This window comes from Manacus vitellinus, unplaced genomic scaffold, assembly GCF_001715985.3.
Source record: "Manacus vitellinus isolate BGI_N305 unplaced genomic scaffold, ASM171598v3 scaffold_20_pilon, whole genome shotgun sequence".
NCBI lineage: Eukaryota > Metazoa > Chordata > Aves > Passeriformes > Pipridae > Manacus > Manacus vitellinus.
This window is the reverse complement of record NW_021939471.1, coordinates 9,846,843-9,873,105: the sequence shown is the minus strand read 5'-3', so window position 1 is coordinate 9,873,105 and position 26,263 is coordinate 9,846,843. Positions and strand designations below refer to the sequence as shown.

The 26,263-nt window shown below is 41.6% G+C and overlaps 1 protein-coding gene across 1 annotated transcript in view; it reads left to right on the top strand.

Moving 5' to 3' along the window:
• The window catches only part of PARD3B (par-3 family cell polarity regulator beta), a 371,837-nt gene extending 345,810 nt beyond the window's left edge, over positions 1 to 26,027 (top strand). The window contains exon 23 of the mRNA XM_018071589.2: positions 21,345 to 26,027. Coding sequence (XP_017927078.2) covers positions 21,345 to 21,699 — 355 coding nt within the window. The 3' untranslated portion in view covers positions 21,700 to 26,027. The remainder of the gene's footprint in view (positions 1 to 21,344) is intronic.
• The last annotated feature ends 236 nt before the right edge of the window (positions 26,028 to 26,263 follow it).

Genomic DNA, 26,263 nt, shown 5'->3' with positions numbered 1-26,263 from the left:
AACTTGCACTTCTTAAGGCAGTAGCTAAAAGCAGCACACTCTCCATTTCTAGGTGTGATACAGAAAGGACAGTTTTGATCACCTTGCCTGAGCCCTCCAAGACCTTCTGCGTTTCTGCATTAAACTAAATTTCAATTTTGATCCATTGCATTACTTTTATAAATGTATTTACAAAAGAATCAAACCTAGAATTAGAATGTCACATTGTGGAGAATTAATTACATTCTTCAGAGGTTAATTATTTTACTGTTTAAAGAAATTATGCCTCTTTTTTTTTCTTGAAGTCTGACATTACCCAATTTCAGTTTCTAGATACTATGGTAAATATTTTTTCTGCTAGATTTTAGGAGCCAAGCCTGCAAAATGCCTCCCCTTGAGTATTTTTAACCTCCCTTTCAGTAAATTAAATAGACTGAACACACTATAGAGCATGAAAAAACAGCATTGACTCAAGGGGCCGGAGTACCCTTGCAGTCAATTTATGAGGTAGCCTCTAGAGTTAAGTCAAAAACATTTCCAGCTCTTTGGATCAAAAGCAAAGTTTTAGTAATAGCCATGTCACGAAGAGATAAGGTTCCTCAAGTATAAGGACTGGATTACTTAGCAGATTTCATTAGCTTCTTCTTGCACTGGAGTGTTCTTGCCTTTGTTTTACTAACCAACTGTATTTCAAAATGCAGTATTTCTGTAATTTAATTGAATCCCAAAAACATCATCAGAAAGTGACTTGACACAAATCACGAGAAAAAGTTAATTGTCTGTTAAATAAGGCTCATCATTCATCATTGTCTAGCAGAATCTGAAATTAATATACTGACATTACTTAAATATGTATATGGTATATTCTCCTGGTTAACAAAAAAGAAATCACAATTTTAGTGCAGACTATAATTAGCTGTAAATCAACTTGTCAGAGCATTCCCAGCCTCTGGGAATTGACTAGCCAAGGACCACAGATGAAAAAGCAAGGTTTAAAATCAATTATTTAAATCAAAATTCCTTGCCTGTTGGTTTAAATCACAATTAATTTTTTTTGCTTTGAATCACTTTGATTTAACTTATTCCATCCCATGTTGCAAAAAATCTGAACCCATTCTTATTTTGTATACTTCATCTACATTCCTCCTTGGTGTCCAAGAGTTTGTTGCACAGCATTGACCCAGCATTGCAGTCAGGGTTTAGCCATCAGCTGGAGGATGTGATGTCCTGGTTGGTTCTGATGTTGACCTGTCTGCCCTGACAAATGCCATGCAGTGGCACAGGGGTTCTCAGTGACAGTGTTGCTCTGTCCCACAGTACAGCTGCTGTCCTACCAAGTTATCTGCCAGAGACCTTCTTGGTGCTTGGACACTTCTTAGTAACAGCCTGCCTCTCTGTTTTTCACTGTTCCTCTCTTCAGTTGATTTCATTATGTGGCTCTACTGAATTTGCCTTTTTTTTTTTTTTTAGCACAAAACTGTGCTTTATGGCAGGTAGAAGGTGACAATGCTGATGCAGACTGCAGTGAATGCCATTGCTACCTTTTAATACTGTTATTTTAATACTGTTAAAATTGGAGAGTTGTTCACCTGGTTAAAAAGAGCATCTGCGATATATTTTCATAAAGGGGGAAGGAGAGGTGGAAAAACTTTAATGGTCGTGAAATAATTTATCAACCCTGTTGAGAATCACCCAAGCTTTATTCTGTCAGTGAAACCATGTTATTGGACATATGTTACACAGCTACAAAGCAAGCCTGTTAACTTTCGATGTATAATATAATACACAGTATTTTCAGTAGTGCCCAGGATTTTCCTCCAAAGGGGTGGAAACCAGTGAAGGGCAGGACATGGGAAAATATTTTGTCATTCCAGGAAGGTGAACAAAGTCTGTGTCTCCCTCATTTCTCCTACTGATTAAAATAAGAGCATCCAGAGGAATATTTGAGAACCAATTGTAAGTGGTCTTTTTAAATTTCTTACATAAATCATATTTTTTTAATATCCCCCTGAAATAACTGCAAAACTAAAAAGACTTGATAATTTGGAGTCTTAAATAGGATTAAAACTGAGTTGGGTGAAAAAATGAATGGCCCACCTAATTTTCTCACCCTAGTCATATGAAATATAAGTAATATTCAAATGGTACATTCTCCAGTATACTCGATTATTAACTTTCTCTTCTGTTTTAATCAACTAAAGTAGTATCAGTAACTCAGGGATATTTTTTTAAATATGATTTTTATCTTGACAGCTGTGCTTTTATTGAAAATGCAGCAAAATCTTGTCTGTCTGTATCTTCCAGTGTGGTGATCTCATTATAAATGAAATACGTGTATGGTTTTAGTTGGGTTTTAAGTGCTGGCAGGTGAATTTAGAATCAATTTTAATGGAAATGCTGGTCCTACTCAAGGACCTCCAAGATATGTTGCAATAAACCAGCCAAGATGAAATACAGGCAAAGAAAAAAAGATCATTCTTACATGCTAGTGCCCAAGCTTGAGAACCAAGCTGATGTGCTCATGAAAAGATTAGCTTAAATCCATTTTCAAACAGTTTAAAATTTGCTTAACTAACTTTTCTTAACTCTGGAAGATAGTGAAACTGATTACTCTGAAAACTGCCCAGCATCTAAGAATGTCAGGAAAGTCATGTATTTCAAGAAGGACAGAGTCCACAGCAGGACACCAGATCTGTGATATGTACACGCAGCAGAAAGCTGGAAGTGCTCTGTTGCAACTTGTTCTGTTCCATCTCAGTTTGAGTTCCTCTGCTGCAGTGTGCCATGGTACTGGTATCACCTCAGTGTCATATGTGAAGTCTGAAGGCTTTTTTTTCATATATGGTGTCAAAAGACATTTTTCCAAAAATGTTCGGAGTTCATAAATAACTTGTGTTATGCCTTCTACAAGGAGAGTTTCGGGCATTAAAAGCAGAACAGGTAGGAAAAGGGTCAATGTACTATAGACTTTCTAAAAAATGATTTGACTGAAAGGAGGAAAGAAATTTGTAAACAGAATCACAGTTTCAGAAATCTCTGTGGTGAATACAAAAGGAAGGAGATTTGGTTGTAAAACATACCTTCAGCCTTCTAATAAAATAGAAATATTACTTGAAATGAACATGATGGCTCTATCCAAGCCAAAGTATGTCTAAATACTGAAAAAAGTATACTTTAGAAAGTCAGAAAGGTCAAGGTTCGTGATATCAATCATGGATTGCAGCCATCAGGCCACTTCTGTAATTTCCATGGGAATAACTAAAGAAAATTGACCAAAGAAAATGTCTGTAACAACTGGGACATAGCTTGAAAAAAAACACTAAAAGCCAGATGTCCCAGAAGAATACTTTGGAAGTGTAGAAGGAGGCAGACAGGGATGGGGTTTGTCAATTTTCCTAATAAGTCAGTCAACTCCTCATAGCAAAAAGCCAGTTAATGCAATATGGAATAGTTTAAAAGTCAATTAATATTTTGAAACTAAACAGCCGGCCTTTTGCAAGGACATACTATCTGGAGTAAATAAAAATACTTTCAAGTGTCACATTTACAGAAAACATGGATCTGGTATGAATTTTAGTGTATAATCAGGCATAAGGACCTCCCACTCAAACTAAGTGCACCAAATTCAGCTTAAAAATACAGGAGATGGAGGAAAATGTTGCCTTTGAACAAAAGGGTTTGAGTTAATATTATAAAATTTAATGAAGTCATGGAGACATTGCCTCAGAAGAGAAAACTGTATTAACTATGCCTCCAGTGAGTAAAAGAACAAAACAACTGTTAGGGAACAAAATATTAATGAAAGAAAGAAGTGTCAGTACAAAATGGTTAGGTTGAAATGAAGGATCTGTGGAAAAAAGATAAGTGAATGCAAATTAAAAAGAAGATTAAATTAAAAACCAAAAGGATATATCCCATAGAATGCATCAACAGAGTGATGTGCTGAGTGAAACCTGGGGAATAAGATGTGTGCTCCAAAATGCAAATGCATCCGTTGCATTGTTGAGATGGATATTGAAATTGCTCAGGAGACCACCAGACTGGGAAGCTCAGCTGGCTGCTATGTAGGTATGGATATTTGGAATAAAAATGTTCCTGCTTATATTGGGTTATAATTCAGAACTGATCAAAAAGTACAGGCTCTAGGCTGCAAAGGTGAGAAAGTGCATTGTAAAGTAAGGCAACTTCACTCCCGTTCTTGGCTTTGGCTTTCCCTTGATAAATATCTCTGGAGGTGCGGCTGAAAGATGGCTGTCAGCAAACGTGCTTTAAAAACAGCTAACAAAGGAGAAATGAAGGAAGCCAACAGTATCAGGTGTAAATATGTATTCTTTTGAGGATGTTGGATCAGGAATTTTTGAGTGAGCTTCCTGCAGCTCTCAGTGTTGTGTATGAACCTCCTGTATGTTCTGTCACTGCTCAACTGTGTTCCTGTGAGCAAACAGCAGCTTTGCAATGGCACCCTTTGCTCAAAGGCAGATTGCAGTTAGTTCTCCATATTAATTCTCAGCCAATTCCTTTGTCTCCATCCAATCTTTGCAAAGAGTGCTTAGGAAAAAAAAAAAACAACACCAAAAAAACCCCACCACCCTACAGGAATTATGTTAAAAAGGACAAGGATGTTGTACTGTCATGATGGCAAATTTCAGGCTTCTAATAGCAAGCCATTTAAAATGAGTTTCTTATAGGTATTCTTATGCACACGTTTAGAAAGAGGAAAGGAGATTATGATGATGAAGTAGGGAAGTGAATTGTATGTGGACAGTCTTAATTGCATGCTGCAAGGTAATGACAGGCTGTGAAATCTTAAGACCTCAAATATACTCCTGTGTCCTTTTACAAACATGCAGGGGACAGAGTCGTGAGTACTCAGTGTGCCACCCACCGAGAAACGAGGAACGGGGTGGGGGAGATGTGAGCGGTAGAGAAACACAAGGGCAGTGTGTTAAGCAGACCTGCCGTTGTTTGTTATCCTTGGTGAAACCCTGCCTTGTGAGGAAAGAGCTTTTACATAAACTGGTGATTAAAGGAAAGAGGTATCTAATTTGGGAATAAGAGAATCACTAAAGAATTTAATAGGAAAAACAGTTGCTAGAGCAGCTGTTTCAACACAACTCATACAATTGGCAGCCAAACTGCTTCCATTTCATAAGAAGGTGACATATTTAATTTCTCTGCACAGAAGTCTTAAATATATCAGGAGAATAGTCTGAATTCTAGAAGGTTTTGTCCAAATTCCTTTGCTCATATATTCACCAAAGGCTTTTACGTTGCTCTTCAGCTATGTTGCTTTAGAAAGTCATGGTTTGGATGTGTTGATCCAGCTTAAGTAACAACTAGAAATGTTGTAGAAGCTAGAACAAATCTGATCCAGAACCACTGCAATCCATGGATGTGTTCCTAATGATTGCAATCAGCAGTTGGTTTAGAGTGAAATGCAGCCACCATGAGAGCATATTCTTTGTTTTCTTTACTGTCTGGGTCAGCCTGGTAGTAATTTGATAAACTGTGATTAGGTTATTTGGTTTTTTGGCCCACCAGCATTAGCAGTTTTCAGATTTTGGAGATCCTAGTAAAAGGAATACATCTTTTCCTGCTTGATAAGTTGTTCTTCAGCCCATCCAATCTTATCACAAATATAAGTGAAGTAAAAGTACTCCTTAAAAAATAACATAATTCAATTGTTGAAGAATAGCAAATGTTCAGATCACTAGTGGTTGTGGACCAGTAACTTTGTTAAGAGCAAGCATAGAGCTAAAACTCCTGTAGTACCCTGTTAGAAAAGATTAATTCCTGCTTTCTTGAGAATCTTTACCCTCATCTCCAGGCTTGGAAAAGATTGCATTGTTCTAGCATTTAATAGTTATGTAAATTAGCACTTTGTCATTTAGCACCTGTGCAAAATTTTCTACTAGAACAGTTCTCTCAAATATGGCATAAACAAAGCATAAGATGCACAGTGACACTGTTCTTTTGTTGATGCTTATTTGAGAAAATCTACATAAGCTATTGAACATCATTACCAGAGGTAAAGATGTCATGGATATGCCAGAAACGTGCCAGAAAAACTTTGTAGGCGTGTGGTTGGTGTTAAATAGCACATAGACCATTAGTCAGACTTTCAGCAAGCTTTATTTTGGAAATATATTAAATACCACAATGCATATGTCAAAAACTTAACCGCATCTTTATGGTGATGGTACTGTCTTTGCTGTACTCAAAAATTTTGTCTGCCAAATGTTACTTAGGCTGGCTATAGAGATATTGACAGAACTCTCATCTTCTGCTGGCTTCTGCCTGGTGTTGCTGTGGCCTCCACTGATTCTGTGCTCTGTTCTGCATGAGCAGATGGGATCCTACAGCTGTTTGAATAAATATTAGTTTTAAAGAGTTATGCTGCTCTGATTAACCATACAATGAGGGGGGAAATGGCAGGGGGGAGAGCACCTAAAGAATCTCTCTGCTTCAGGCCTCTTGCCCAAAAGCATTCATTTAAAAGTTTGAGCAGTGATGAGGTGAGGAGTTATGTAAACTGGAAGCTGTTCCTCAAATCACCATCTTCTCTCTGCACAGAGAGTAATTGATAGCTTATGTGCTTGTAACAGCTGAAAAAATAGAGCAGAACATGCAAACACGTCCACTGTATAATATACGTGGGAAGCAAGTGGAGGAGAGTGTTAAATTTAATAGAAAGCGAATTATCTGCCATTTTTGTTCCACCTCAGATGTAATTCAGCAAGGAGATTGGATCTGTGCACTAGATAGTCTGAAACAGTGCTTTGGAAATTGGCAGCCAGAGTTCCATCCAGAGGGCAGGAAATGTGTGAACAAAACCCAGCCCAGGTTATCAAGCAAAACCCCAAGCCAGCGCGGGTCCTTGGATATTGAGTAGCTGGCACTTTTCTTCATTTAAAGAAAAATCGTTTTACAGGTGAAGGGAGATACTTTGAGAGCAGTCTGTTGTAGATCATGGCAAAATCTGGCAAGCAAAACCAATATCAGCAGGATTTCACAGTTGAAAATCCATGTGAATGGCTTTTTGCTTGGATCTGGGTGCTAGTGAATTGTTGTATATACCCACATATCTGCAGGTTATGGTCCTTCATTTAGCATTTTTGCTATGAATTTTGGTTCAGTTTGAGATACTGTGCTTTAAGGAAAAGGGGCGTTTGTTTACTGAGAACTGAGATGTCTTCAGTATGGAAAGAGTGTGTTTTTTTAGCAACATGGTATGGTCACAGTTTTTCCCTTTGTTTTGCTTTTTGAAGGAGGTAATAGTGATACGCTCTTGAATGGAACTCAACCGGGACAAAACAAGTAGAAAAAGGATGCTAACAATCCTTCCTCTAAAGATCCTCAAACAGCAAACACATTTTACAACTATACATTCAGCAATTAAAGATTTCCAGACTCAGTTAAAAGCTTTGAGGATCCCAGCAGCCGTGCTCAGAAAACCCATGCGACTTCTCTGTGCATAGACTTCTGGTAGTCTTCTAATTAGCTTTGTAGGAGTCTCTGAAGGCATCTGGGTTTCTCACTGACTAGGGAATTAGGCTGAATTTAGGCTGCCTGAACATACCAGTGCTGGTTTTGAGCATTTTCTGTACGGATGCCTTTACCACATGCCATGCTGCAGCCCCCTCTGGAATGGCCAGCGGGAGCAGCTCGGCGGTGCAGGCTGTGCTGCGGCACTGACTGCACTGTGCTGGATGGCAGAAAGCACAGAGCAGATCGGTTTGCAACAAAAGGGAATTTAAAAAAAAAAAAAAAAAGGCAAATTCAATTAGTCAGTTGAAATTGAGTTGGGGTTTACACTTGATTTTTTAGGCCCAGATCCATCAGAGCACTTAAGCACCTGCTTTACCTTGAATTTAGCTTTTCAATATTAGTCATTTGCTCAGCTATCAGAGGCCTCCAGGAAACATGGGCTTAAACGGGCATTGTAAAGCATGGAGGATGGATGGCAGACAGGCAGTAGTACTTGGACAAATTTCATTTTTTTCACTCTCTGCACTTTATGTGGTGTAAATAATGCCTCCTTAATGCAATGCTTTTTGTTAAATACCTTGTAAATAGTGTGAAGAAAAGTTATTTAAAGAATAATCTGACTTTTTCTTTGAAAAGACTCGTTAGTAGTCTTAACCTGGAATCTCTTTAGTCTTATTGGGGGGAATAACAACCTTAGTGTCATTTTGGTTTGATTTTTTTGTATGAAGGGGTAACAGCTCTCCCTTCTCTCTTGTCACCAAACATCTGAAGCAAGCTCTATTATTGAGAGATTACTGTCGTGGTACTTGGTTTTACAGAGGTTTCATCAGAAACATTTTGGTTTTAATGGACAATGGAAAATTTTCAGCTGTCCATTATTACACTTCTTTGTACACAGTCTAAAAATATAAACTGAAATTATAATTACATCTGTAATTCTCGGTCCCAGCTGAGATCACTTTAATCGCAATGTAAGGGAAAAAATCAATACAGAACCTTTAACCCTTGTCTTTTCCTCCTTAGACATTTTCAGTTGTACTAGGTTATACCACGAGTTTTGTAAGTTTTTCAAGGGATTTGAGTATACAGAGACAATTTTGCATCCTCAGAATGGTATTGCTGCTTTGTGCTTTTCTGACTTAAAAACTGTAGTGATGTTCTTGACTAATGGTTTATATTGTAGCTGCTTAATACAATATGAAGTTTCTTCCTTTTACTTTTGGATCATTAAAAAGAGGGGCCTTTGAAATGTTGTAAAGGTCTTTTAAACAAAATCCTATTTTACTGGAAGTTGAGTTGCACATATCTTTTTTTAAGAGGAACCCAAGTCAGCATTAAAGATTTGACATTGAGATTTGGAAAAGACATCATTCTCAACTCTCCACAGGCTCTCTCTTCTGTATTGTGCTTTATGCCTCTGGGTTTCAACTAGTATGCCTGTCAAGGTTAAATATTACCATATTTGGGGGGTTTGTATCAACATTTGCAAGTACACAAGTGCCATCAAGTGTTTTGTGTTTCTGAAACCTGCACCTTTCTGCAAACCTGGACTTAGACTAATAGTTGCTTTGGTTTGAGTTAGCATCTGAGGAGGAAAGGAGAGGTTGTTTTGTGCTGGAAGACCTGTGCAAACTATTAATTGTCCACTAATTGCAACTTCCTCTGAAACATCTGGTTCTGGTAACAGTCATGGATGTGATGCTGCAGATTAGGGCACAGTTACCACGCTGTTAATATGTAAAATAAGTAAATGTAACATCCATGTAGCAGAGATGTGCTGTTCACCTAGTAAAATGTCTTGTTTCTTAGTAATTGCATATGTTTTTCCTTTTTCTAGATCACGGGCACTCAAAAAGTAAAAAATAAATTAACGGTATTTTCATCAGTCTTTTTTTCTGACTACCTGAAAGACACAATTGAAAAGGAATGTTTCCATGTGGAATGAGGCATTTCAGCAACCCACATCTAGCACCCGAGCTATTTATTGAGGTCTAAGGCTGTCAGGCCTTAACTTCCTGACTTCATTCCAGGATACAGATGTCTCATTCTCTCCCTGCCCTCTCCTCCCCTTTCAGATACCATTCTCCTATACAAGAGCCTAATCCAATGATCATTGAAATGCTTCCATTGACATCCAGAGGCTTTGGCTGAGGCCGGATGAGTCTGGGGCACGAAGTTCCTCATTGCATCAAAGTTATTCCCTCTTCTCAGTCTGGTATCTGTGCAGAGCACAGATCTCTTTCCATCTTTACTTCCCCCTGCAAAGTATCTCGATGTTTTTTTATGAACATACCACTTCAAGTCTATCACATCACACAATCTGAAAATACTTTGAGTGATATTATAGTAGTGACCTTTATTGTTCATTAGTGAATCAGCAGCTGAGCTTACTGTGGCTTTAAATGAGCTATATAAATTGGTTGTTATTTTCAATTATGATTCCCTTGATTTGAACATACTAGAGCAAAGATAATTGATTGATTCATTATGTAAAAGATTGTTTCGAGTTAAGAGGGTGGTTTTATTTAAAAAGTTTTCCCCCAGCCAAATTGAGACATGCTGTCTGGAATCTTAGCCAGGTTCTTACCAGGTTCATATCAGGAAGCACTATTGCTTCTCTTTTTCTCACCATAGTAGCCTTCCTGGGTGGAGTAGGGATGTCTCTCTGATTATGGTGCTGTTGATTGTAATGTCAGCTGAAGCTGCTGACAGTATCATGTCTTGCACATAAGACTCTACTGCACATGGTACAGAGTCTTTGATACATGCTGTATGTAAACATTCAAAAGAAACTAAAACCTATACCAGGCGGTGCTGTCCAAAGCCTCTCTTTATCTCAGTGCTGGCTTGCCCCTGTGTTCCAACTGCTGTGCTGTCACCTCTGCAAGGTATCACTAATTCCCAGCTGTTGGCATTGCTTTGTCAAGGATGCAGTGGTTTGATTTGTCTTTAAAGCATTTTTTTTCCATCTTCTGCTGTGTGTTCCGCTTTCAGCTTCAGGATCCTGATGTCTTCTGTTCTAGATACATGACTAAGCTGATCAAACTGTTGCAACAGGCTGTACTTGCTCTCTCTAAATGCTTGTTGTGCTCTAAGGACTTTGCTGTTGCAAATTTTATCTTGTCATCTGTCATGCAGCACAGTGTGCAGATGGCACAGAGGAAATTTGTCTAGAAGCTACATATCTTGTTTGTTACAAGTGTTAGAGGGGTTGCACGTGGATCTGGAATATTGACGATTGCACCAGTTTCCAAAGACCTTCTGGTAAGTCCTTCTGGGTGTGTGGTGCTGCCCCAGACCAGGAATGCATGGAAGAAAATCACATAAATCTGATGATGTCTTATTCATCTTGGACTGCTTGCTGGCATTGCCAGGGCTGCTGCTGCTTGGGAAGAAAGCAAAGAAGAGAACAGTAGCCAGGCCAGGAGGAGATAGTGGTAAAAAACATGGGGTGTGCCATGGGCTCCAGGAATCCAAACCTAGGCCTTGCTGAGGGAGGCAGAGAAGACAGTGGTGGATGTGGCATCTTGTCCTGTTGTCATGTCCACCCATCTCCAGCCGTGGTCTAACATGATGACCTCTGACTTCCAGATTTGCTTAAAGAAACAAACTCCTGCAAATGAAAAAGGGAAGAACTGAGCCCAGAAGTGTATGAAAGTCAGCAGTTACATTGTCTTAATCTGTGAATGGAATATATGACTTGTGTATATTTGTAGGCATTAAAGCTAGTACTATGTCTACGAGTAAAAACTCCACCTGTGCCCATGAAGTGGTTTGGAGCTGTACTGTGCGTTTCCTCTGTGGTTCAAGTCTCAGAGGAACCTTACAGTGATGTATTTGGTAGTGGTGGTGTAAGTGTCTTATTCAAGCACAGCTATTCTGCAGGGTATATTGAGGGGGTGTTTGCTGATTCACGTCTGTGTCTCACTTCTCCAGAATCTGCTTCTGCTCCCAGGATCTGGTATGCTAAACTCTCCTCATCTGAGCAAGTCAACAGCCGGTCCCAGGCTGCCGCCTCAGAGAATGGCAGGGACTTTGTAAATAAAGGAAACAATTGAATGATAAGTTCACACTTCAGCACACTGCTTAACAACCTGATAACAGTTAATTACATACAGTATTTTTAAATGCAGCAAGGGGCAGATAACTCGTGCAGGGGTGGAGCACAGGCCCTTGGGCCTCACGACTGAAGGTTAACCTCTCACTCCCCATGTCCCTGAAGAGGGTGGTGGCCTGCAGCTCCAAATCTCAGCAGCTTTGAACATTTACTGGCTAGCAGGACTCAGGGTCATCCATGTGAAGTTTCGTCAGCCACAGGGGGGAAGCTGTGCTCTCTCCCACAACTTGTAGGTCCCGCTTTGAGAGCTTTGAGCAGGCAGAAAATGCATGGTAGTAAAACAAGGATTGTCTCCACCACAGGCAGCAGGTAGAGCATATCCAGTCAGGAGTCTCTCTGCTCATTGCAGCTGCACTGCTGTTCGTGTAACTGTAGAAGCTCTGAAGGAAGAAGCCAGCATAAACACAGCTGGAACGGGCGGCAGTCGCGGGGCGCTTGCGGCCGTCTGCAAGTCACAGCAGCTGCAGTCAGAGCTACTGCTCTCTGGGCACCGGGTGGGACGTTTCCGTCTCTCCTAGCCCGGTGGGATTGAGGGTTTGACCCTTGTTATTTAAAGCTCAACTTCAGGACATCTGCTGTCAGAGCACCCGCAAAGTTTGTGACTTAATGCAAGTCTAATTAACTGATTTACCTATCCAAATCTGGAGATTTACACACTTCTATAGAGGCAGCTGTAAAGTTATAACTTGAGCCGTTTATCATGCCCTGAGTCTTTAAATCTCAATTATGAAAGATGGTGTTTAATGGCTGGCTGGAAAATGGGTGGTTACCTGAGTGTTAATGGAGTGCGGCAAGCCAGGAAATGTATAATCTAATGCCTGTGTAGAAATGAACAGTTCTAACAAAAGAGAATATAGAGATGGAGGATGTACTTGCAGATTGTTTGTGCTGTATAGGAGCAAATCAGTACATGAGCAGTAGAGGAACAATGGGGACTGAAATACTGTCTGAAGAAAGAAATAAGAGCTGCTTGGGTTTAGGGTCCCTCTAGCCCCCCAAAAGTAGCCATTCTTCTCTGGATCTTGAGCTTTGCCTTTTTTGCACAGGGGAAAAAAGGGAATGACACATCTCAGTGAGTTTAACAGAATGTCTGGACCAGAAAGAAACAAAATGAAGGAAAAATTAATCAACTACAATCAGTTTCAAAAATAATTTTCCTTTTTTTATTGAAGCATGGGTTTACTACCCAGTTTGTGCCATTGGAGGCAGAGTTGACAGCCATGCTTATCATGCCAATGGGAGAAAAATGCTGCAAGGAATGCTTCAATTTAAATGAGAGATGCTCTAAAAAAAAAAAAAACCTAAAAGCTTGGTAATAACATTAATAACCACTTCTGACAGGTTTTTACTAGCCCACTAAAGATCACACAGCATGTTAAGGTCCCGGCTGCTGAATAAAGACCTGGGCCCAGGTTGTTATGACTTAAAAAGATTCTTTTAATGATTTCTGCTATTTGTTGAAAATCATTTGAACAGCACAGCTGAATGGTCACCATGCTTTAAATTCATTTCACGTGAAAAATGAGATCAGGGTAGAATTTGGGTCTTAGTATCTCTGAAAGCACTTCACAAAACCAGTGTGGATAGCAGTAGTGCTGTGAATGGATAGGCAAAGGTGGAGGCTTCCCTGCTCAGGAGAAGCTGTTCTGGAGTGGGATCAGTTTCTTCTGAAGAGGGATTTTGACTATGGCAACAGAATTTCTCTTAAATCAAATTAGAAGCTGCTATACCACCACAGGACCTTTAATTTTTACTCTGATAGCCTTCAAAAAAGCAGAGACCTGCAGTTGGGGTTAGGATGAGGCAGAGAGATCCAGATAGTATTTCTGGCTGTTGTGCTGCTGCTGCACTGAGGCCCGTGTTGGGGTCTTGCCTTTGCATCTCACTCCCTTCTCACTGATTGCCTGCTCTTGAGGGAAGTAGCTGGCTTTTTATCTCATGGCATGCAGAGCAGCAGGATCCCCATGTTTGTTGGAGCTGCTGCACAGTAACACAGTACAAATATTACAGCACAGTTTTCACTTCAGCATCTCACCCCAGTGGTAGCAGTTGCCCGTGCATTCAGTAAATTTTTGTGTTAGTTTGAGTTTGCATTGAAATGCAAAATTCAACTGAGAAACCTAAACATTTGCTTCTTTTGCTGGTTTAAGAGGCATATGTCCTTTAAAAAGTTTTCTCCCCTCCAACGTAACTTGGCTGGCATCATCTCAGAAATGTGACTCGAGACCAAAGGCCAAGAACTCTTTTAGTCTATAGGAAGAGCTTTTGGCCCTCACTGATCTGCAAAACAAAAGACCAAAGGGACCTTAAAATCTCAGCCAGGTCTCTCCCCGATGGAGCCATGGGGGTTTCTGAGCAACAAGCATGACTGCTTAGCATTGAGAGTAGGTTACCAATGCCAAGAGGTTAATGACTCACATGGTATTATGTTGTGTTGAATAATGAGTAACATATGAAATGACACATGTTGTAATGACTCGCTACTTAAAGTACCAATCTACTTAAGATCCCTTTAAGCTTGAAGAGATCACAGAATAAGGATGTCTTGTTCAATAGGTGCTACTTTATTTTATGCCTCCTGGTAGGGGAGATGTACCATGCCTGAAAGCATATGAACAAAACAAGTGAGGAATTGAGTAGGAAGGATTATTGCACTAGTTGTTTTGAATGCTTATTGAGCATTTACAGAGAACCAGCTAGCACATTTTTGGGTTTTGTTGCTGTTGATTCGAGGATTTTAATCCTGATTATCACAGTTCCTGTATTTGTAGGTTGGATTTAGGGAAGGAAAGAAAGGGGAGCTTTGCCTGCAGGATGGGATTATCAGAAGCTGGTCTGAGATCTGCTCTGGAAAATAAACTAACGCTGAAGCAAAGGAGCAAGCAATACTGTTTTATAGTTTTGTTGCTGAGGGGAGGGAGTTTAATTAAATGGCACTCTAAATTCTGACGTCAACCAATCTGTGATATAGTTTGCTCCATTAAGGATTGGAACAACCTATTTGCTTACAAGCAAAATAAGATGTTCATGCTGTGAAAAGAAGTCTTAATCTTGCGTAATCTTACAGTAAAGTTTTAAACCTGTCAGACACTGTTTTCCTGATTTGCAGTTGTTTCTTCAGTCTGTTTATCTGCAAGGAAAGCTAGTATCTGACTAAACTTTATGCTTGGTCCTAGGTGTAAAAGCAAGTGTGACATCTAAAGGTCTCCAATTGCTAAAAACTGTGCAGAGAGCAGCTGAGGCCCAACACCTCTCAAAATGTGGTCCTCTGCAAACAATAAAGGACTCAATTCTCCAGCTGCTTTAAGGCTAGACTTCAACATATCTATGCACTTACCTGCTGGGATTGTGGTGCTTTAGCTGTTTGTTTCGAAATATTTCAAACTGTATTACTGGAGAGAGAGAGAAATTGTCCATATAAACTCTTATGTTCAGGCCAGTTAGCACAACTGTTAAATTTTGCAAAACTGCATGCAAGGGAAGAGAATCAGGCCTGCCTGCATTGCATCTGAAATGTACTCTTGCTTGAATTTGAAACAAACTTATATGGATCCCTCCTTCTCCAAATCCAAACCAAATAGGAATTCTTTCAAAAGGGAAGAGAGGATTTTTCCACTCTTACACCCATCACTCCCTCCCTCCTTTTCCCCCAGAAATGCAGGTCGTGAAGTGATCATTATTTTTATGGGTCTACAAAGCCTATAGAAGTCAAAGCTATGTAATACACATTGCAGAGTGTTCTGCTAATCCAGTCCAACCACAGTCGTGCCTGGCCCAGGGATGAGGGTCTGGTAACTGGAAACCTGACACTGAAGGAATTCCAAACACAGTCCTCAAACTAAAAACAGCTCTCTCTGCATGGCATGTGCTACATGAGAGCCAGGGATTGTATTCATTTACGTTATCTGATTTTTCAGCCTTGTATTGTTGATAAAAGGACAGGAGAAGGAAACACCTCCACCAGCTCAGCCCATAAATAATCTGTGTACGGTGTGTTTGAGGTTAGTATGACATTGCTAGACATCTGCTGCCTTCTGAGAGGTACAAGCCTCGCTCACAGACAGCAGCCACTGAGCACTTCCTTGTGCTGCAGGTTCTTCCCAGTGCTAAAACACCAAATTTCGTTCCAGTGGATTTTAAATGCAAACCCTTCATTGGCTGTGGGAAGTATTGGTCTGAAATGACAAAGAATATTTGTGACAGGAGTATCTCACCTATTAAGATACAAACTTCAGTGAAGCTCTGAGTCATCCAGTGATATTTTTTTTTGAAACCTGCAGTGATTTAAAATTTCCTTTATTTATTTATTTTACATTATATGCACATTAAATACTAAGCAACAGAAGTTCTTAGTGCCACTGACTACAAGCAGCACTGTGGGATCTTTTATATGGTATCTGGAGAGAGAGGAACTACATGGTCTTTTCAGCCAGTTGTTTTGAGTGTATGTTGAGAAGAGCTTTATAAAGACACAGTGTAATGTATTTGATACTGTAAGATTGTTTGCTTGCATAATTTAATTCTTACATCAGCTTCTCCTTTCTTCTTTAAAAGTAGATCCTCCTGGCTGAGAACAAACAGCATGCAGTCACAGTGCATACAATAGAGTTCTTCAGTGAGAATTTGGACCCAGATAGGACCTTGTTGCTTTCTCCTGTTCTTTAATCACAGCCTGAGCTGCCTGATGCCATCACCCAGAGTCTCTGTATGTCTTGCTTAGACATGAAAGAGACTGCAGCCAAATGTGGGCTTTCCATTTGCCACTTAGTCTGTGGCTGTCTTTGAAGTTTATTTCAAGAAGTACTCCCTGACAAAGTAAGACAGTTTTTCATGTGAGATTATATCCCTTGCAAAATATTCCCTCAGCAGCAAGGAGGAGACAGTGATGTAAGAAGAGAGCGTTCCCTTCCTTGCTTTTTACGAGGTACTAAGAGGGTGACCTCTGTGACTCTCCCTATAGAACAGAGGGAAGAAAAACTCTTTGTCATGATGAAATCCAACCCCCCAATGTGATGGGGCACAGCACGAACAGCTAGACCATCACTTTGCTTTCCTTTCGTTTTAGATAGCCCAAGCATGTGTCTCCTGGCTGATGTTAAAGGTGACCTGCAAATGGGGGTTATCCATGAAATGCAGTAAACCTGAAATTTAATTACTTTTTTTCTGATTGTTTTTTGAAGCATGGGGTATTTAGGCCAGTCTACTGTGTAAGATTTTGTACAATTGATGAATTACTGAAACGGGGGTTAAAAAAAAAAAAACAACACAAAAAGGAACTGCAGAAAGCAAAAATTGTTTAGTTAGGTTTTTTGAACCTGTTTAACTTCAGTGACTGAATAATATTTTGGGTTGAAGAAGGCTTTCTTAAGTACTCTAAATCCTGTGGTTCAGTTTTAAATAAACCCAGAAGCTCTTAAAAATTCTGCAGCAAAACCAAAAAATACTAGATTTTATATTCTGTGCTTGGAAGATAAATAAAGCAGAGATAGAAAAACAAACTACTTTAGGCTTTACTTGTCATAGAGAAAATAACAACACGTTAATTGAACATCAGTCACAAGTTGCCTGCTTTATTTGGACAAGGCTACTTCGGCTCTTAAAGCTCCAAATGGATTGCAGTTGTTACCTGGTGAATAATTTTAGACAATTAACCAGTAGAGCTGCTAACCAGCATATGAAATGATACAGTGAAACATATTTGCAACCACCTGTGTGTATGAACTGTAATTTCCCTACAGGGGAAGGTGAGATTTTGCTTCCTCACAATAAAACAAACGTTTTAAGGGCACCTTGTCTGTGACATTTTTAAGGAGTATTTTCACACTGCCCTACCAGTTTCACTCCCTTCTGGAACCTGGTGCTTCTCCCTCCCTTCCTGTCATTGCTTCTTTCAGCAGCAGCTTCTGCTTTTAGCTAGACCTGCATCCATAATGCACTTTCTAATACGAACCAGCAGAGCTGAACTATCAGCAAAACCAGTTTTTGAGCTCTGAGATCACCTACTTCCCAGGATGTTGTGCCATTACATTGCACTGTATCCCCAGGTCAAACAACTGGCCAAAAATCTGGAAAACAGCTAACAGTCAGAGCAGCTCCTACCCAGCATGTCCTCTCAGAGGGCACGCTCCTGGCCTGGTCCTTTTGAGTGGCTAGACCTGCTTGACCCAATTTGTGGATTTTTGATCACTCCCCTGGGTCACTGATTTTCCACTTGAGGTTATTGGTTTGACCCCCACACTGTGGGTCACTTGGGAGGTGTGATATGCCCCTGTGAACTCTGAACTCATCAGGAGCCAACAAAAACAGTGAGAGAGGGGAGAAGGATTTCATTAGGGCCTCCTCAGAGTGGTAGTGTCTGACGAATGAAAAGGCGGGACTTGCTTGCCTTGTTGCAGAAACAAGCACAGCATCTACAAGGGGCTGCCAAGTAGAAAGTGTTTGGTTTGAGTTGCTATGGCAATTTCCTTAAGGATAAACAACAGCATATACTTTTACACCATGGGCTATCAAGTGAAAAGGGTGTTGGTTCAGAGGAGCCCTGCTCTTCCTGCTGGGAACTGCCCCCAATGTCCCAGACTTAACTACTAATGGTGATAGCATTTCTACAGCCAGAGCTTGGTATCTGCAGTTGTTTCTTCTACCTTGAAAAGATTGACTTTCTTATGGTTAATTTGGCACACTTGAGAAGGGAAGGGCTGTTTTTTCCTGTATTTTAAGACTCGTCACATAGAGGTTCATGGAGACTCCCTAGGCTGGTTGGTTGCAATGTGAGTACCTCCCTAAGAATGGACTTGATCAGGCATGGCTGGTAGATGGGGAAGAATGAATCCTCAGAAAATAATTCATCACCAATGTGCTATGCTGGGTGTAAAAGGGAAGAAAAGTGTTGTCACTGTAGCTTGTGCATCTGCACACGTAACACCCACTGGGATCACTTGGGGAAGTGAGCTGGAGAGTGTGGTGCAGATATCTTTTGAGAAATTTCCCTCAGTCATGCTGCCCAGAGTCAGCCTTTTGGACAGTTACTAGTGCTTCCCAAAGTTTTACTCGTGCGAGAATTCTGGTAATCATTGGTTAGATCACTGTTTCTATTACCCTCAAGGCTGCTAAAAAAACTCTCATGCCTTCGGTCTTTCTCAGGTTTTTCTTGAGGTGGATTCAAGTCTGATCTCTGTGTACAACCTCTCCTTCCAGCTGCTAAGCCTTGTCTCTGAGGAAGACACTCAAGAATTGTACCACGTATGGATGTTTCACCCTCAGAGAAGGGTAACTGGTCCTGAGAGTGAACAACTTGGATGTTTCTTTATTTTTTAAAGAAAGATTTTGCCCTTCCCACATGTTCATCTGCAGTTTGTCTACATGACCACAGATGGTGTTAGCTGTAAGTGAACCAATGGTGGATTTAGTTTGGTAGGATAGGTAACAGCAACAGAGATCTGATGGCACAAGCTCAAGCAGCTTGGGTCCATTTTTCATGTCTGGCACACTTAGATTGCTCAGGCTCATCTTCATTGCACAGTCCTAGGTCAGAGCAGCCTGAATGCACTATCCTCTGCACAGTAACAGCTTCTGTGGCAGCAGTGTTGCACTGATTCCTAGAACTGCAGCAGCTGAACTTTCCCGGGAACTGCTCTTCTGGCTGGATGGCAGAACATATCCCTCTTTTTCCCTGCAGCTTCTTGTGTCAGTTGAGGCCTGATCTGTGTACGGAAGGCTCAGTACATGGTGCTGGTAGGTCAGTCCTGTTCTCAACCATCATTTTGGTACCAATTAATCTTGAAATTGTTTTTTTAGAGTAATTCAACTTTTCAGTTAGAGCTCTGGGCAAAAGCTACCTGGCTTTTCAGGTAATGTGATTCACAAGAATTTGCTTGATTATAGCTGCTGATGAGAACATCTTATAAAACCTAACGTACAAGATTTTGAGCATTATCCTTATATTAAAAGGTGATGGGTGTAAGTTTGACATTTGTTTCTGTTGGTGTGCTCCTTGACACAAAGCTGTGCTCCTTGACACAAAGCAGTTCCCACCGTTGCAGAGCCTTTTATGATTGGAAGTACATTTTTATGCACAGAGGAATTAAAGCTGAGTGTGATGGGACAGACTAGTGAAAAAGACTTCATGTAGAAATACGTGGAGCAGCTCTTTGGCCTTCTGTGGAAATTAGACTTTGTTACAAGGCGTAGGTGTGCGAGCAGCGACAGCAGTTGTCTCAATACATGCAGTTAAGAGTGGTTCAGTATCTCAGAGGGTGGCTTCAGGCCCTTCAGCACTTTGTCTGGACTGTCTCACCAGGAGGTGTGGGGTGGGGGGGGGGAAGCTGGGAGTGCCTGTCTTTTATAATGTTCTGTTTTTAAAGCAGAAAGTCTCTGGGGAGCATAGAGTCCTAAAAGTCCAAGGCCTGGAATGCTTCCTTTTGCTCTTTCGATTTTAAACAGGAAACATTTGCATTAAGCTATTCCAGGAGGAGAATTGTAGGTTCATTTCAAGGCAGATAATGTTTGTTCATTGCCTGTGTCGATGATTTACCCCATGGGCTTAAATGAGTGCAGCAGAAAACCACATGTTTTGTTTTACTACATGCTAAACAAGTTCCAGCGGAGTCTGGGAGCCCAGATGAGAAAGGAGGAGCATGCTTGTAAAATCTCTGTGTGAACAAGAGAGTCATTGACAAATTTAAACACCTGATCTGCTGTACCAGAATGACTTTTTTCATAATATATGCAAAGAATATTTAAACAGTTGATGAGTTCAGTACCAAAGGCACAGAGCAGGTGTAATTGATTTATACTTTCAGCCCCTGTTTTGGGTCAAAACCCTGTTGTCCTCCTTCAGCTCTCAATGGGAGGCTTTGCCCAAAGTGCAAAGACATTTGCAGTCAGACAGGCAAAAATTCCTAATTGAGTTGAACTTTTGGGGATGCTCTGGTGACATGTCTGTGAGAACAATTATTTTTGCCATTTTAAAGGTATCATAAGTTAAGTTGTACTAGGAAAAAATATCAATGCTTCATTAGTGCAAATTATGAAATTAGGATACAGAGAGGGCTCCATGGCACATCCTCAGGGATGACATGTTCACGTGTTGCTTTTCACGTGAAATAGAGGCTATCAGATCCATACTGATGGAGACAAGTTACACGGCTGTTGTAATAGCAGGCCTTCTATATCACAGGTTTTTTGAAACCTCATTGGCAGCTTACCCATTAAACACAGGTATTGTAGCCTGACATCCATAGTGTTTCTTCCAGGAGTTCCAGTTTTTCCAACTATGGTGTTTGGAAAGTTTTACAGTCTGACATGTTAGGAGAGAATAGTGGGAAATGGCTTGGAAAGTGCGAATATTTGTGCATGTAAAGCTTATGGGATTTGCAGACTTGCAGACCCAATTCATCTGTTTATCCTCAGGCTAGATAAGATTCAGTCAAACATGCATTGTTTAAAGGAGCTTTGTTTCCATTATGGCAAATGGATCACAGGAGACTGACTTTGGGAGCTGAAGGGCTTCAGTGCTCCCCCATTGTAAAAGGGCTGTGATGTGCGCTGGACCCTTCCTCCAGTGTCCTGCATGTTACTGACTTTTGTAGCGTGCAGGTGGGAGGCTTGTTATCCTTCAGAAGTTCTTTTGATTCATTGGGACCTGTCATGCTTGAGGTGGCATTTCCTTTCCCAAAGTAAACATAGATTGTAAGTACAATAATATATCACTGGCCTAGTAGACTGCCTTTTTATGTGCTTTATTATGTTTTTTCCTCCTCAGGCGTGGACCTGCAGAGCCACTAGAATATTTAACAGGGCCACGAGTAACATACAAAGAGAGAGATCTTCCCTACTACCAAGGAGGACAGCCTGTTATCCACCCACCTAAGGGGAACCACATCCGTGCGCCAGACACAAGAGTGGCAGAATTGAGGTACCCCCAGTATTACCCAGCCCAGCCCGTCACAAACCAGCATAAAGGACCCCTCCGGCAGGACGTGCCACCTTCCCCTCCTCAGTCCCACCGAGCACCAGCTTATCATGAAATTGTCCGACACCGTGGGACCAGTCCAGACCAGTACCAGTACAGGCAACAGGATCCCAGGCAGAAGAACCCCATGACTGCAGCTGTATAGCCATGCACTGGACTCGCCAGCGCGGCCCAGGAGGAGTCCCGTCGGACATCATCCCTGTAGAGTTGTTCCCAAGCATAGCTGCCTGTAAGAATGGCACACGAGACCTGGAGTCGTTCTTACTGAGCTGGGCTCAGCGTAGGTGCTTTCTAACAGGCGAACTAAAAGCCACGTGAGGTACGAAGTGTTTTGAGTATGTGAGGTACCAGACAGTTGTGTGTTTTTTATTTCCCTTTAGAAATAGAAAGTGGCTGCTGGAAATGAAACACAACACTAAATACACCTCAGGGCTATTTACCGAATCCAGTTACACCTATACAGTACATAGCTGTCTGTGCAAGGGCAGCAGAGTCACCAGAGTTTACTTCAGAGCGCTGTTGTAGAGCCTTTAAAGTGAGAACACAGCATGCAGTATGGACTTCACGTGGAGCTGGGGATCTTGTGTAATCCAGTGTGTGATCATGAGTTGACAAGGGACTACCACAGAGGTAGTGGCCACATTCCAGCAGCTCTGTGCTTTAAGGATGCTGCAGTTCCAGATTTATCATCTGGTCTCTGTCTTCCTCTTTCTTTTCGGTGGTGGCAGCATTTATCTTGTAGCCTTTATTTTTTGCAGTTTGTGTATCAAGAGTCTCCTCTTATTGTACCTGCTGCATTCGGAATAAGACAAAAAGCTTTATTCTTTGTGCTTAGGCAGGCTCACAGAGGACAGGCAGCCAGCCAGCCACCTGAGAACTGTGTCTCTGTGTGTGTGTGTGCTTGTGAATGTTACTTAGTTATGTAGTGTGCAGTCTTTAAATGTAAACCCTGGAGATAAGATCCTCAGCTCCTGTGTGTTGTTCTTGGGGTTTCAGTGGAGCTGGCCTGTAAGAAGTGGCTGAGGAGGTGACTGTGGGCATGAACTCCATAATTCATCTTAAGTTACTATATCTTAAGCATCTTAAGTGCTGCCTTGGCTCCATCAGGGCAACCCCTTCCCGGCCCTCTCCGGCTGGTGTTCCAGCGAAGTGCCTGCCAGCAACGTGCTGTGCCCTGGCTGCCTGCTGCACGGGAAGGCACCTGTTGGTGTGGGGCCACTCTCAGTCCACAAGTGAAGCTCAGCCTCTGGCAACGCCTGGCCCTGCCGTGCCAAGTGCCAAACTACGAGTTCCTGCAGCCAGCGGCCATCAGGTCAGTGGGGGAAGGGGCTTTTCACAGCAAGGGGTGAAGGAAAATACAAGAAAAGCAACTCCTTCAAGACCCTGGGACCTAGCAGGAAGAGGAGAGAATAGCTGTTTGTAGCAAGCTATGTGCAGCAGTGCATAGGAAGAGAGAAGGTGAGGGTGGGGAGAGGGCGCCAGCAGCACAGCAGAGCCAGGTAGGGGGACAGGGCATCGGCATACATGCCTGACTCTTTGCCCCACACAGCTTGAACTTGCTCTGCAGACAGCCAACCTGGGAAGAGGTCAAAAATGCATGTCCCAGCCACAGGGACCCGTGCAACCTGGCCCAAGAGGGCTGTGAGTGCTTAGAGATCTGTCTCAAGGATTTTGTCACAGGGAAACCATGCAGTCATGCGACCTAGAAATATATTATTTCCAAGTGTCCTTAATTCCTCGACTTCTGCCTTTTGGGAGTGTTACTAAACCATTAGGCCTCCTCTCCTCATCAGGAAAAGACTGTGACCTGGCCAAGGATTAAGCATAAGGATTTCTTTGATGTCTTTTTGACACCTTTGGTATGCAACAGATTAAATCACATAGGTAATTTCCCAGGTATTAAATATCACCAGGAAGGTTTGTCCTGCTAGGAGCGTCTCCCACCAGCAGGTAGTGACCCTGTTGAGAAGCTCTATTTAATCCCAGCCCACGTTTCTTCTCTGCTGCTGATGCTGGTGAGAGACTGGCATAACCCTGAGGCATGGGGAGTACTTGCAGCTGCCTAAGTGGCCAGCAGGCTCTAGCCAGGCTGGGAAGCAGGGGAGAGGAGACAGCTTTCGAGTTGGGGGAGCATGATTCAGAGAGAGGGCTGGACTCCCTGGGGTAGGGGCAGGCACAGTTTTAAACCCAGTCAGGAGGAAGCTTTGGTGGGAGTGGGAGAGGGAGAAGAATGCAACCGATTATGAAGCAAGTGCGTTTGGTTCTTGTTCCATTTCTTTCTGCCCTCTTCCCTAGTAATGTAGGAGGGAAAAACCTCTGGAGGGAGTGTTGGATGAAAAGCTGGATGTCTCTCAGTACCCTCCATAAATAAGGCGGATTCCCCAAGGAAACTCTGCCTGTCATGTACGTGCTTTACACAGCCTTGTACTTCTCTCAGAGAGTTTTAAATGCTGTAGGATACTCAGCCAGGACTTGGCAGCCGCAGGATAGCTGCTGGTGTTATAAAGGCCTGTTGAAAGTGAAGCAAAAACAAATTAAAATACTTTCCTTTTCCTCCTTGAAATATAACCCCTGATACGTTTGATCCAGCTGTAAAGAAACTAATATGTTTGCGACAGTGGCTTTATCAAGCCAGGCCACAATTAAGAACAGCTCTGAATATAAGCTACTGCCTTTGTAAATCACTCTGAACTAACCCTTCAAATGGCATCGCAGCACAGTGAACAGAACTTATTTACAGTATTTCATGAACCAGGGCCAAATAAAATCTGGATGAAAACAGCTCCTGGGTTATTTATAGCCTTTGAAGGACCTGTGCAATTGTCTCACTGTAACCCGAATCTTTCCTTAAGAGCTCTCTGTGACTGCATCGGCTCCACTCAGTTGAGGCAGACAGATCAAACGAACACCTTCTGAGCTGTTAATCTTACCCAACAGGTTATTAAATGATGCTTCTGCTCAGTAAGCAGAAGTCAGTGGAGAGCTTCTTCCAATAAAAAAAAAAAAAAGAAAAAAATAGTGCTATAACTATAATATATGGAGGCATCCTACAAGTAAGGAGCTAAGGAGGAAGAACAGTGTGACCTAGCTGGGGAAACAAGACCAAAAAGTATTACAGAGCATCTCATCAATCTCTGGTGCCATTATTCTGGAAGAAAATTGCCGTTTTCTGGTTTAATATCTGGTAGAGGTACGGTATTTTCAAAAGTATAATGTGTAACTACAGTATATATAGTCAGATTTTCTGCAGTGTAAAATGTATGATTTTAGCACCATATTGTGGAAAAATATGTACCGTGCAGAATTCACGAGGTGCTACAACTGACGGTTGAAAATACACACTTGCAAAATCCAAAAGAGCCGTTAAGTAACAAGTTGTTCTTTTCCCCATATGTCCATATGTTTGGGAAAATTATGAATCTGAAATGCTCTTGACACGTAATTGCCTCACACTCCCTCATCCAAAATGTGCCAGTCCAGCAGTAAAGTTACTGACGTAGTGGGTGTGAAGGGAGAGCTGGGTTTGCCACAGGAGCAGCGTGCTGTAAGTGTGCGTGTGAACAGGAGTCAAGACAAGAGGGAGAGAGGCCCGCGCTCATGTGAAGCTGGAAGCTTTGATTTCCTGAGCTGGTGGCGTGCAGCCTGCATTTCTGGCTCTGGCATGAGGCCAGCCAGGCCCAGCAGTTGAAAGATTAAGAGATAGAAAAAGAGCCTGTGGATTTTCTGAGTGACCACCCACTAGTGAGCCATAATCTTGGCCTGCAAGTCAACATTACCACTGTGATATATTATGATGCAGGAGTCTCTAGGCACCCCTATGCATAAAGAAGTATCAATTGCCCTTTTGGGGGGAAAAAAAGGGGAGAACTAAGTATTAGGAAAAAAAAAAAAAGGCTCCTGCCTTGAAAAAGTGCATGCAGCCCTGAATTCCAATTCACTCCAGCTTCCTGATCTAGAAATAGCTTCACATGCTGCCTAATTTTTTTACAGATGACTTGTGCTACCTCCTCCTCCCAGCCATCACAGATTTGTTTATCAGAGAGTTAGTGCTGTGAGTGAATCCTACCGACTGCTCTACCTGACGCTCCGCTCTGAGCAGGGGCTGCTTTGCACTTCCAAAGGGCCCCACACCTGTGCCCTCATCACAGTTGTTCTGCAGGGTCCTTAAGCCTTATGTGCAAAATCAGAAGCACTATTCACTATGTCTGCATAGAAGAGAAGGCTTTCTAACTACTCTGTTATTGTGAGGGAGAGAGAGGTGCTTGTGATCCTGACAATACCTGTGTGTTTAAGTGTAACTTGATTTAAAAATCATGTGTGCTTGTTTTGGGGGAGAAATTTGACACATAATTCGAGAGGTTTTTTCTAGTACCACGTCAAAGATTTTGATCTTTTGTTACATATGGCTATATAAATTTTACCTGTTTTATTTTGCATTAAAATAAAGGCTTTAAGACTATATATGATTATGTATTTGTTTGTAGAGTCTTTCTCTTTTTTGTGTCTACAAAGTCATGCACAGCCCTGGATGTGATTTGATATTAGAAGATCAAGTGTAATCCACACTGCATCAGAATTGGTAAGATGACTTTTAAAAAAAAAAAACAACAAACACAACCCACAACAGCCATGCACTGCTTTGAAGAAAAAAAATGCATCTCAGGGTTTAGCTTGATTCCCTCTCAAATTTTCATTGTCTTCAGTGGTAG